The sequence below is a fragment of the Octopus sinensis genome, unplaced genomic scaffold (genome assembly GCF_006345805.1).
Source record: "Octopus sinensis unplaced genomic scaffold, ASM634580v1 Contig19113, whole genome shotgun sequence".
In the NCBI taxonomy this organism is placed as follows: Eukaryota; Metazoa; Mollusca; class Cephalopoda; order Octopoda; family Octopodidae; genus Octopus; species Octopus sinensis.
This window is the reverse complement of record NW_021836179.1, coordinates 161,889-175,998: the sequence shown is the minus strand read 5'-3', so window position 1 is coordinate 175,998 and position 14,110 is coordinate 161,889. Positions and strand designations below refer to the sequence as shown.

Here is a 14,110-nt window from a genome sequence, read left to right as displayed (position 1 = left end):
TTAGTGGTTCGGCAAAAAGAGACCGATAGAATAAGTACTGGGCTTACAAAAGAATAAGTCCCGGGGTCGATTTGCTCGACTAAAGGCGGTGCTCCAGCATGGCCGCAGTCAAATGACTGAAACAAATAAAAGAGAGTAATTTCTTTAAGAACATGGCCACCAAGGCCGTTGCTGGGAACAACAAAGATGCGTTTATCACAGCCAAGATATTAACCACAGTAACCATGGTGATTTGCATCAAAATATTATTACTATTTTTTTTCCTTCTTTCTTCAAATTTTCTTCCGTTTCTCGCCGAGTGTTTTCCGTTACAACCTGTTTCACCCAGGAGAATATCAATAACATATTTTTGTATGTTTTACACGGAGATTTTGGTGTGAGTAAATATATTTTCACACTAAATATTGATTTGTATTGCATATATTTCTTTATTGCCCACAAGGGGCTAAACATAGAGGGGACAAAGAAAGGCATTAAGTCGATTACATCGACCCCAGTGGATAGCTGGTACTTTATTTATCGACCCCGAAAGGATGAAAGGCAAAGTCGACCTCGGCGGAATTTGAACCCAGAACGTAGCGGCGGACGAAATACGGCTACACATTTCGCCCGGCGTGCTAACGATTCTGCCAGCTCGCCGCCTTTACATACCTATCTATCGATTGATCATACGTGCCGGACCTCTTACCTGGCTTCCAGAAATCCGGGAATATGCCGACTTGAAAAAGACACCCTTCCCCCATCCCACATATATAAAAAAAATAGAAATTTTTACGGTGAGCAACGATCTTCTTCTTCAAATGTAAACAAAAGAATGTTCACCAGTTTGACTGCAACGGTACCCATACCGTAATTTAGCCTCTTAGGCAATTATTGATCATAATATTCCATGCTTCCTGAGATTCACCAACACTACACCTGATCTTTCTCCCCTCCATACACACACAAGCACGTATCTGACTCATACACTGTTCGCTTCCCAGGCATTTCTACATTACTCCATATGCTTTATTACACACTTTCTGACAGGTTGTGGGGCACCTGAGCCCTGGATACAATAATTTCGTTATTATTATTATTATTATGAAATAAGGGTTTCAAATTTTGCCAGAAGGGAGCGATTTGGGGAGAAGGGGACGAGACGATTATATCGAGCGCAGAGTTTTCATAGTCCCTATTTCCTCCTCCCCTTTTGGAGCGGAGGGAATAAGTACCCCTTAAGGAGTTGGTCCTGGGGACGGGGGGGGGGATCCCCGCAGATCGAAAGAGGGGGCGGATTACTTTTATCACATGACACCCCACACTTCCGTTTCCGCTACATCCTGCCTGACGCGGGAGAAGAACCGTAAAGTGTTTTTGTTTGTTTTTCACGGAGATTTTGAGGTGAGTAAACATATTTTCACGCTAAATATTGATTTGTGTAGCATAACAGGTAAGATATACACACCTATCTATCGATCGATCGATCGTAGGTGCCGGATCTCTTATCCGGCTTCCAGAAATCCGGGAATACTTATACCGTGTATAAGATGACCAGGTTTTCATCTTTACACTTTGTGGTTCCTGAGGGACGACTGTGGCCTTCCTTGCTGCCTCCCCCTTCTCTGGTCATATCTAATTCGGATTGTTTTCCTCCTCCAGAGCACACAACACTACGCTTCAGTGAGCGATGTTGAGCAGAATCTTCCAAAGTTAGACTAAGTTTCACCAAAGAACAGACGGAATTACACCCTCAACACAACACGGCCTAATTTCCTATTTTACAAACGTAAAATCGATTCACAGTCGAAATTGCATCAATGAATTGCACGAGTATTCTTGTCGCAGTGGACCTTATGAGAAATGGCACTTTGCCAGTTCTTCGCAGTCGCAGCATATCTCCAGAGGTCTCGGTTTTTTTGTCATTGCCTCTGTGAAGCATAATGTTCAAAGGCCATGTTTCACTACCTCATCCCATGTCTTCCTGGGGCTACCTCAACCCCGGATTCATTCAACTGTTTGGGAGTGGTACTTTATTTACACAGCTCTCCTCATCCAATGTATGTGCGTATATATATATATATATATATATATAATAATAATAATAATAATAATAATAATTGTGTACAGTGCTCAGGTGCACTACAACTCATCTAAAGTGTATATATAATCAGGTGTAGTTTCGGCGGATTTCAGAAAGCATGAGGGCCTTAAAGGATGCAGTGTCATGGCAGTCAACAACTGACGCAGGCAGTTTGTTCCATGCTTCAGCAACTCTCAGCGTGAAAAAATGTTTCCGAAAGTCATGGGAGCTGTGTTGTTTTCTGACTTTGTAGGCATGTCCACGTGTGTTAGACACATGGAGATCAAAAAGGTGTTCAGTGTTGTTGTTGGTGAGGTGGTTGATAACCTTGTGGGTGTTTACCAAGTCCGTCGCCAGACGCCGGAGCTTCAGTGAATCCATGCCCAGGGAAACAAGGCACTCAGAATATGGTAGGTGTCTGATGGAGGGTATGCGTTTGGTTGCACGTCTCTGGACAGATTCCAGGAGGTCAATGTTCTGTGCAAGATAGGGGTTCCAAACTGATGATGTGAATTCCAAGTGTGGTCGTACCATAGCTGTATACAGTTTTAAATAGATGGCTGGAGAGCGGCTAACAAAAGACCTGCTGAGTGATGCCAAGACACCCTCGGCCTTCTTGACAATTTTAGAGATATGCTTTGTCCAACGCAAATCACTGCTGACAGTGATGCCTAGGTCACGCTCGCAAGAGGATTTCTTGATATCAGTGATGTGGAGGGAATATGTGAACGCAGGGTTTTTTCTCCCAAAATGCATGGTGGTACACTTGTCCACAGCCAGTTTCAGTTGCCAGTCTGTGATCCATTGCTGCATTGTGTCTAGGTCTGATTGCAGGAAAGAGTTGTAGACATCAGGATCTGCCCTCTTGATTTCAAGGTACAGCTTGATGTCGTCTGCATATTTCAATACTGTGGCATTCTTTAAATTGGCATCTATGTCGTTAATGTATGCCACAAACAAGAGGGGACCAAGGACAGATAATAATAATAAATATTAGGGAATAAATCCAAACTTACAGGGAAAAATCAGATTTAGGATTAAATCCAATTTTATAGTAATATATTATATGATTTGCCTAATAGTGGTTTTGTCTCTAATTTAATATATTATATATATGTATATATTTCTTTTCAGTAAAATAATTAAGATTCAAGTGAGTTCCAATGAATTCACATGAATGTGGTACTTAACTTATATGCACCAGAAATCTTTATGGTATTAACCATAAAATAATGTGGGGTGATTATAAACAAGAAAAAAGCAACAAGAATGGATCAGTTGTTCAGTACAATTGTTTCATACGAAGAACAGATTTATTTAAAGCTGCAAATATTGCAGCAAATACAAGTGTCCTGTATTCATCAGCCAAAACACATATGAGTTTTCCAAACATCCTAGGGGGTTTGGTAAACTCATATGTGTTTTGGCTGATGAATACGGGACACTTGTATTTGCAGCTTTTAATAAATCTGTTCTTTGTATGAAACAATTGTACTGAACAACTAATCCATTCTTGCTGCTTTTTTCTTGTGTGAATATATATATATATAAATATATATATATATATATATACACACACACAGTGTGATGGAGTAGTTGTAGTCTACAGATTTTTAGATTTCACCCAATGTTATATGATGTCATTTGTTAATTAATAAAGAAATGTTGTAACATTTCCATTTTGATCTCTCCTCTCTATCTAAAACTGTTTCTTTATTATTTCAGATTCACAGATGACATAGGCACAAAACGACTTCTGTATATTGGATACATCTGGAATATCTATCATGTCTTAAAGACTAAAGGAAAATGTCTTAGGGAACAGATATAATAACCCTACTGCTATAAATCTAGGGTTGGATTGCTGTGAAATATTGGCTCTCACCTGAGATTCATAGCAACATTTCTCCATCTCATTACCCGGTGCTTTTGCATTCTAATTAAACAGCATCTTTAGATATTGATAATGATCACTGTTGATAGCAGTAGAAATATTTCTGAGGAATAAATTATTACAAAAGAACAAGAAAAAGGAAATTATATGATTTGGTCAGAGAAGAACGGTAAAGGAAAAATTTGATACTGTGAGAAACTTCAATGGTTGGGTTGATTTGTATCCTTTAGAGAAATGTCAAAAGAACTGAGAGAATCACAACATTGGTGTGAAATCTGTGGTAAATTCTTCCACACAGGTAATAATTTGATTAAACACATTCGTGTTCATACAGGTGAGAAGCCATTTGACTGTGATACCTGTGGTAAATCATTCTCTCTAAGACATCACTTAACTGGACATAAACGTATTCATACCGGGGAGCGGCCATTTGATTGTGATACCTGTGGTAAATCATTCTCTCATAATTGTCATTTAACATATCACAAGCGTATCCATACAGGGGAGAAACCATTTCACTGTGATGTCTGTGGTAAATCATTCTCTGCAAGTAGTACGTTAACTAAACACAAATATATTCACACAGGAGAGAAACCATATCCCTGTGATATCTGTGGTAAGGCATTCACTTTGTATGGTCACTTACACGGACACAAACGTTTTCATACAGGAGAAAAGCCATTTCAATGTGTTACCTGTGGTAAGTCATTCTCTGAAGGTAATGCCTTAACAACACACAAACGTATTCACACAGGAAAGAAGCCATATCGCTGCAATATCTGTGGTACATCATTCTTTCAAAATAGTGTGTTAACTACTCACAAATATATTCACACAGGGGAAAGACCATATCAGTGTGACACCTGTGGTAAATCATTCACTGCAAAACAGAACTTAATTAATCACAGACGTGTTCATACAGGGGAGAAACCATATCACTGTGACATCTGTGATAAATCATTCTCTCAGAGCAACAGCTTAACTACTCACAAACGTATTCATACGAGAGAAAAACCACATCACTGTGATATCTGTGGCAAATCATTCTCTGACAACTCAAATTTAACTAAACACAAACATATTCATACAGGTGAGATGCCATATAATTGTGATATCTGTGGAAAATCTTTCTCTCAGAGAAGTAACTTAACTACACATGCATCTGTCCATGTAAAAGTGTGATTGTATCATTGTCAGAATTCATTAGAACATCCAACAACAGCCGAAATCTTAAAACCATTCTCTCTGGTAAATCACGGCTTAACCTTTGTGCCCTTAACAGCAATCATTAACCCCTGACAGAAACCATACTCATCAAAGTTACCACATTGAGATGGTTTTTTTACAGCCAGATGCCCTTCCCTATGCCAACCACTTCAGCCACTTTAGTAGATTCTTACCTGGCATTCACATAGTTTACCTGGACACAGGTTGCTTTTTAAAATCCATTCCATTCAGAAAATAACTTGTAAACATAAATTTATTCACATAGTAAAAAAAAGATATGTGTGTGTGATAACAAGCTGTTATCAATATACAGATCAATATACAGACGGATAGGTATGTAGACTATATGAACAGACACATTTGGAGACACAGATCCTCACATATAAAGATGCACATCCATACATACAAACATGGTACATAGTTACATAACACACACACACACGCAAGGAGACAGAGGTGCATATATACACAAACACAGACAGGCAAGCACATGAATGTGTATTCTATCCATTCTATTCAGGACCAAGTTGAAGATTGTGTTTTGGAGAAAAAAGAAGACAGGGCAATGTTGTTTCTTACACTCCCAAGAAGAGGCATAAGGTTGCGGACAAACCATTTCTCGAATCTGTCGAGTGTTTTGCGAAAAAAACCCCCAAAAAAACATGACCTTGGAGCCTTACCAAAGACAAGAATCTGGATATTCTCTGTGTAGAAGTGAAATTTTATCATAAACATGTGGTGCTGCACAGTAATAAGAGACCTGGGTGAATGAAGAAGAATGCAAATGCCATGGATTGTATTATGAATGCCCTCGATTGATGTAAGAAGCTCTGCAATGACATCTGGACCCAATTTGTTGAGACTGGAGAAGTTTCAGAGCAGAAGTTGACTGGAAATGGAAATCCAAAATCTTCAGTAAATCCTGATCTTCATCTAAATCTTAATTTGGTGATTCAATACTGTTGCTCTTTAAATATTTACAGAGATTATTTTCCCTGGAGGATATATATATATATATATGTATATATATACCACTGATAGTGTTTAGAAGACCTTGTAACTTCTGTGATGGTGTTAATACATGGGACCAATGCCCACCCAACAGCAAACAATATATTCTTTCTACCTCTCCTGTCATACTTGACCGCTAAATCTTTTTCTTTTCTTCTCTCTCTCTCTCTGTTTATTTTCTCTTTTTCCTCTCTGCTGAAGAGCATAGGCTTGAAACATAAAAGACTCACTTTCCTGTGTTTGAAACCAATAAACTTGCTTGTTCATACACCCGTCTTTGTGTTTTGCTTTTCTGTAAATTTCAACTATATATATATTTCTTTACTACCCACAAGGGGCTAAACACTGAGGGAACAAACAAGGATAGACAAAGGGATTAAGTCGATTACATCGACCCCAGTGCGAAACTGGTACTTTATTTATCGACCCCGAAAGGATGAAAGACAAAGTTGACCTGAGTTCAAATTCTGCCGAGGTCGACTTTGCCTTTCATCCTTTCGGGGTCGATAAGTAAAGCACCAGTTTCGCACTGGGGTCGATGTAATTGACTTAATACCTTTGTCTGTCCTTGTTTGGCCCCTCTGTGTTTAGCCCCCACCAGCCACGTAAAGAGCACCCACTACACTCACGGAGTGGTTGGCGTTAGGAAGGCCATCCAGCCGTTGAAACATTGCCAGATCAGACTGGGCCTGGTGCAGCCTTCTGGCTTCCCAGACCCCAGTTGAACTGTCCAACCCATGCTAGCATGGAAAGCGGACGCTAAATGATGATGATGATGATGATATATATAGTTGAAATTTGTTCAATGCTAGAGGGGCAAACACATACACACACATATATATATAACCATATATATGACAGACTTCTTTCAGTTTCCGTCTACCAAATCCACTCACAAGGCATTGGTCGGCCCAAGGCTATAGCAGAAGACACTTGCCCAAGATGCCATGCAGAGGGACTGAACCCAGAACCATGTGGCTGGTAAGCAAGCTACTTACCACAGAGCCACTCCTGCGCCTATGTATATACATATATATGTATGTATATACATATATATGTATGTATGTACATATATATATACATGCACACATCCAAAAGTGGAGACTTTCAGACGATGAATATTTAAGTTAATTTTGATACTTCTAATTGTACCACTTATAAATGCTGATGCGGACAAAGTATTAAGCCATGTCAATTTTATGAAATTGTTAATAGCACCAACCGATCGTAGCCGCTGCCAGACTCCCCTGGCACTTGTGCCAGTGGCACGTAAGAAGCACCCACTACACTCATGGAGTGGTTGGCGTTAGGAAGGGCATCCAGCTGTAGAAATACTGCCAGATCAGACTGGAGCCTGGTGCAGCCCCTGGCTTCCCAGATCCCCGGTCGAACCATCAACCCGTGCTAGCGCGGAAAACGGATGTTAAACGATGATGATGATGATGAAGCGAACGCTTAGCAATAATTGGATCCATGGCTGCTTAGAAACTTCTGCTTTTAAATCTTCCAAAATATTCAGGAGTAAAAATAAAAGCAATTCCATTATCACGACAACATGTATATCATCATTGGTGGCGCTGACTCGTGTCTGAGTAGTTACTCTATAGCGAGTGAGTGAGCCCCTTCAACTTGTTGGGTGCCCCTGAGGTGGCTGTTCAGGGAAAGGATGATATATATTTTTATTATGGAGATGTACTTGCATAGCAAGTGACCTGATCTGAGATCGTGTGCTGGAACGAAAAATATAAAATATATATATAGGCGCAGGAGTGGCTGTGTGGTAAGTAGCTTGCTAACTAACCACATGGTTCGGGGTTCAGCCTCACTGCGTGGCATCTTGGGCAAGTGTCTTCTGCTATAGCCCCAGACCGACCAGTGCCTTGTGACGGAAACTGAAAGAAGCCTGTCATATATATGTATATATATATATATATGTGTATATATATATATATGTGTGTGTGTGTGTGTCTGTGTTTGTCCGCCCACTCAACATCGCTTGAGAACCGATGCTGGTGTCTTTAAGAACATGGCCACCAAGGCCGTTGCTGGGAACAACGAAGATGCGTTTATCACAGCCAAGATATTAACCACAGTAACCATGGTGATTTGCATCAAAATATTATTACTATTTTTTTTCCTTCTTTCTTCAAATTTTCTTCCGTTTCTCGCCGAGTGTTTTCCGTTACAACCTGTTTCACCCAGGAGAATATCAATAACATATTTTTGTATGTTCTACACGGAGATTTTGGTGTGAGTAAATATATTTTCACACTAAATATTGATTTGTATAGCATATATTTCTTTATTGCCCACAAGGGGCTAAACATAGAGGGGACAAAGAAAGGCATTAAGTCGATTACATCGACCCCAGTGGATAGCTGGTACTTTATTTATCGACCCCGAAAGGATGAAAGGCAAAGTCGACCTCGGCGGAATTTGAACCCAGAACGTAGCGGCGGACGAAATACGGCTACACATTTCGCCCGGCGTGCTAACGATTCTGCCAGCTCGCCGCCTTTACATACCTATCTATCGATTGATCATACGTGCCGGACCTCTTACCTGGCTTCCAGAAATCCGGGAATATGCCGACTTGAAAAAGACACCCTTCCCCCATCCCACATATATAAAAAAAATAGAAATTTTTACGGTGAGCAACGATCTTCTTCTTCAAATGTAAACAAAAGAATGTTCACCAGTTTGACTGCAACGGTACCCATACCGTAATTTAGCCTCTTAGGCAATTATTGATCATAATATTCCATGCTTCCTGAGATTCACCAACACTACACCTGATCTTTCTCCCCTCCATACACACACAAGCACGTATCTGACTCATACACTGTTCGCTTCCCAGGCATTTCTACATTACTCCATATGCTTTATTACACACTTTCTGACAGGTTGTGGGGCACCTGAGCCCTGGATACAATAATTTCGTTATTATTATTATTATTATGAAATAAGGGTTTCAAATTTTGCCAGAAGGGAGCGATTTGGGGAGAAGGGGACGAGACGATTATATCGAGCGCAGAGTTTTCATAGTCCCTATTTCCTCCTCCCCTTTTGGAGCGGAGGGAATAAGTACCCCTTAAGGAGTTGGTCCTGGGGACGGGGGGGGGGATCCCCGCAGATCGAAAGAGGGGGCGGATTACTTTTATCACATGACACCCCACACTTCCGTTTCCGCTACATCCTGCCTGACGCGGGAGAAGAACCGTAAAGTGTTTTTGTTTGTTTTTCACGGAGATTTTGAGGTGAGTAAACATATTTTCACGCTAAATATTGATTTGTGTAGCATAACAGGTAAGATATACACACCTATCTATCGATCGATCGATCGTAGGTGCCGGATCTCTTATCCGGCTTCCAGAAATCCGGGAATACTTATACCGTGTATAAGATGACCAGGTTTTCATCTTTACACTTTGTGGTTCCTGAGGGACGACTGTGGCCTTCCTTGCTGCCTCCCCCTTCTCTGGTCATATCTAATTCGGATTGTTTTCCTCCTCCAGAGCACACAACACTACGCTTCAGTGAGCGATGTTGAGCAGAATCTTCCAAAGTTAGACTAAGTTTCACCAAAGAACAGACGGAATTACACCCTCAACACAACACGGCCTAATTTCCTATTTTACAAACGTAAAATCGATTCACAGTCGAAATTGCATCAATGAATTGCACGAGTATTCTTGTCGCAGTGGACCTTATGAGAAATGGCACTTTGCCAGTTCTTCGCAGTCGCAGCATATCTCCAGAGGTCTCGGTTTTTTTGTCATTGCCTCTGTGAGGCATAATGTTCAAAGGCCATGTTTCACTACCTCATCCCATGTCTTCCTGGGGCTACCTCAACCCCGGATTCATTCAACTGTTTGGGAGTGGTACTTTATTTACACAGCTCTCCTCATCCAATGTATGTGCGTATATATATATATATATATATAATAATAATAATAATAATAATAATAATTGTGTACAGTGCTCAGGTGCACTACAACTCATCTAAAGTGTATATATAATCAGGTGTAGTTTCGGCGGATTTCAGAAAGCATGAGGGCCTTAAAGGATGCAGTGTCATGGCAGTCAACAACTGACGCAGGCAGTTTGTTCCATGCTTCAGCAACTCTCAGCGTGAAAAAATGTTTCCGAAAGTCATGGGAGCTGTGTTGTTTTCTGACTTTGTAGGCATGTCCACGTGTGTTAGACACATGGAGATCAAAAAGGTGTTCAGTGTTGTTGTTGGTGAGGTGGTTGATAACCTTGTGGGTGTTTACCAAGTCCGTCGCCAGACGCCGGAGCTTCAGTGAATCCATGCCCAGGGAAACAAGGCACTCAGAATATGGTAGGTGTCTGATGGAGGGTATGCGTTTGGTTGCACGTCTCTGGACAGATTCCAGGAGGTCAATGTTCTGTGCAAGATAGGGGTTCCAAACTGATGATGCGAATTCCAAGTGTGGTCGTACCATAGCTGTATACAGTTTTAAATAGATGGCTGGAGAGCGGCTAACAAAAGACCTGCTGAGTGATGCCAAGACACCCTCGGCCTTCTTGACAATTTTAGAGATATGCTTTGTCCAACGCAAATCACTGCTGACAGTGATGCCTAGGTCACGCTCGCAAGAGGATTTCTTGATATCAGTGATGTGGAGGGAATATGTGAACGCAGGGTTTTTTCTCCCAAAATGCATGGTGGTACACTTGTCCACAGCCAGTTTCAGTTGCCAGTCTGTGATCCATTGCTGCATTGTGTCTAGGTCTGATTGCAGGAAAGAGTTGTAGACATCAGGATCTGCCCTCTTGATTTCAAGGTACAGCTTGATGTCGTCTGCATATTTCAATACTGTGGCATTCTTTAAATTGGCATCTATGTCGTTAATGTATGCCACAAACAAGAGGGGACCAAGGACAGATAATAATAATAAATATTAGGGAATAAATCCAAACTTACAGGGAAAAATCAGATTTAGGATTAAATCCAATTTTATAGTAATATATTATATGATTTGCCTAATAGTGGTTTTGTCTCTAATTTAATATATTATATATATGTATATATTTCTTTTCAGTAAAATAATTAAGATTCAAGTGAGTTCCAATGAATTCACATGAATGTGGTACTTAACTTATATGCACCAGAAATCTTTATGGTATTAACCATAAAATAATGTGGGGTGATTATAAACAAGAAAAAAGCAACAAGAATGGATCAGTTGTTCAGTACAATTGTTTCATACGAAGAACAGATTTATTTAAAGCTGCAAATATTGCAGCAAATACAAGTGTCCTGTATTCATCAGCCAAAACACATATGAGTTTTCCAAACATCCTAGGGGGTTTGGTAAACTCATATGTGTTTTGGCTGATGAATACGGGACACTTGTATTTGCAGCTTTTAATAAATCTGTTCTTTGTATGAAACAATTGTACTGAACAACTAATCCATTCTTGCTGCTTTTTTCTTGTGTGAATATATATATATATAAATATATATATATATATATATACACACACACAGTGTGATGGAGTAGTTGTAGTCTACAGATTTTTAGATTTCACCCAATGTTATATGATGTCATTTGTTAATTAATAAAGAAATGTTGTAACATTTCCATTTTGATCTCTCCTCTCTATCTAAAACTGTTTCTTTATTATTTCAGATTCACAGATGACATAGGCACAAAACGACTTCTGTATATTGGATACATCTGGAATATCTATCATGTCTTAAAGACTAAAGGAAAATGTCTTAGGGAACAGATATAATAACCCTACTGCTATAAATCTAGGGTTGGATTGCTGTGAAATATTGGCTCTCACCTGAGATTCATAGCAACATTTCTCCATCTCATTACCCGGTGCTTTTGCATTCTAATTAAACAGCATCTTTAGATATTGATAATGATCACTGTTGATAGCAGTAGAAATATTTCTGAGGAATAAATTATTACAAAAGAACAAGAAAAAGGAAATTATATGATTTGGTCAGAGAAGAACGGTAAAGGAAAAATTTGATACTGTGAGAAACTTCAATGGTTGGGTTGATTTGTATCCTTTAGAGAAATGTCAAAAGAACTGAGAGAATCACAACATTGGTGTGAAATCTGTGGTAAATTCTTCCACACAGGTAATAATTTGATTAAACACATTCGTGTTCATACAGGTGAGAAGCCATTTGACTGTGATACCTGTGGTAAATCATTCTCTCTAAGACATCACTTAACTGGACATAAACGTATTCATACCGGGGAGCGGCCATTTGATTGTGATACCTGTGGTAAATCATTCTCTCATAATTGTCATTTAACATATCACAAGCGTATCCATACAGGGGAGAAACCATTTCACTGTGATGTCTGTGGTAAATCATTCTCTGCAAGTAGTACGTTAACTAAACACAAATATATTCACACAGGAGAGAAACCATATCCCTGTGATATCTGTGGTAAGGCATTCACTTTGTATGGTCACTTACACGGACACAAACGTTTTCATACAGGAGAAAAGCCATTTCAATGTGTTACCTGTGGTAAGTCATTCTCTGAAGGTAATGCCTTAACAACACACAAACGTATTCACACAGGAAAGAAGCCATATCGCTGCAATATCTGTGGTACATCATTCTTTCAAAATAGTGTGTTAACTACTCACAAATATATTCACACAGGGGAAAGACCATATCAGTGTGACACCTGTGGTAAATCATTCACTGCAAAACAGAACTTAATTAATCACAGACGTGTTCATACAGGGGAGAAACCATATCACTGTGACATCTGTGATAAATCATTCTCTCAGAGCAACAGCTTAACTATTCACAAACGTATTCATACGAGAGAAAAACCACATCACTGTGATATCTGTGGCAAATCATTCTCTGACAACTCAAATTTAACTAAACACAAACATATTCATACAGGTGAGATGCCATATAATTGTGATATCTGTGGAAAATCTTTCTCTCAGAGAAGTAACTTAACTACACATGCATCTGTCCATGTAAAAGTGTGATTGTATCATTGTCAGAATTCATTAGAACATCCAACAACAGCCGAAATCTTAAAACCATTCTCTCTGGTAAATCACGGCTTAACCTTTGTGCCCTTAACAGCAATCATTAACCCCTGACAGAAACCATACTCATCAAAGTTACCACATTGAGATGGTTTTTTTACAGCCAGATGCCCTTCCCTATGCCAACCACTTCAGCCACTTTAGTAGATTCTTACCTGGCATTCACATAGTTTACCTGGACACAGGTTGCTTTTTAAAATCCATTCCATTCAGAAAATAACTTGTAAACATAAATTTATTCACATAGTAAAAAAAAGATATGTGTGTGTGATAACAAGCTGTTATCAATATACAGATCAATATACAGACGGATAGGTATGTAGACTATATGAACAGACACATTTGGAGACACAGATCCTCACATATAAAGATGCACATCCATACATACAAACATGGTACATAGTTACATAACACACACACACACGCAAGGAGACAGAGGTGCATATATACACAAACACAGACAGGCAAGCACATGAATGTGTATTCTATCCATTCTATTCAGGACCAAGTTGAAGATTGTGTTTTGGAGAAAAAAGAAGACAGGGCAATGTTGTTTCTTACACTCCCAAGAAGAGGCATAAGGTTGCGGACAAACCATTTCTCGAATCTGTCGAGTGTTTTGCGAAAAAAACCCCAAAAAAACATGACCTTGGAGCCTTACCAAAGACAAGAATCTGGATATTCTCTGTGTAGAAGTGAAATTTTATCATAAACATGTGGTGCTGCACAGTAATAAGAGACCTGGGTGAATGAAGAAGAATGCAAATGCCATGGATTGTATTATGAATGCCCTCGATTGATGTAAGAAGCTCTGCAATGACATCTGGACCCAATTTGTTGAGACT

At 39.5% G+C, this 14,110-nt stretch overlaps 2 protein-coding genes across 2 annotated transcripts; both read left to right on the top strand.

Moving 5' to 3' along the window:
* Window positions 1-868: 868 nt before the first annotated feature.
* On the top strand, window positions 869-5,816 carry LOC118762001 (zinc finger protein 708-like). Its single transcript, XM_036500213.1, has 2 exons — window positions 869-1,383; window positions 3,788-5,816. Exon 2 carries the CDS (start codon window positions 4,191-4,193, stop codon window positions 5,136-5,138), a length of 948 nt encoding a protein of 315 aa, XP_036356106.1. The 5' UTR covers window positions 869-1,383; window positions 3,788-4,190; the 3' UTR covers window positions 5,139-5,816.
* A 3,119-nt stretch (window positions 5,817-8,935) lies between these two features.
* Window positions 8,936-13,202, top strand: LOC115232012 (zinc finger protein 708-like). The gene is made up of 3 exons (XM_036500200.1): window positions 8,936-9,451; window positions 11,852-12,932; window positions 13,158-13,202. The coding sequence occupies exons 2-3, from the start codon at window positions 12,255-12,257 to the stop codon at window positions 13,200-13,202; spliced, it is 723 nt and encodes a 240-aa protein (XP_036356093.1). The 5' UTR covers window positions 8,936-9,451; window positions 11,852-12,254.
* The last annotated feature ends 908 nt before the right edge of the window (window positions 13,203-14,110 follow it).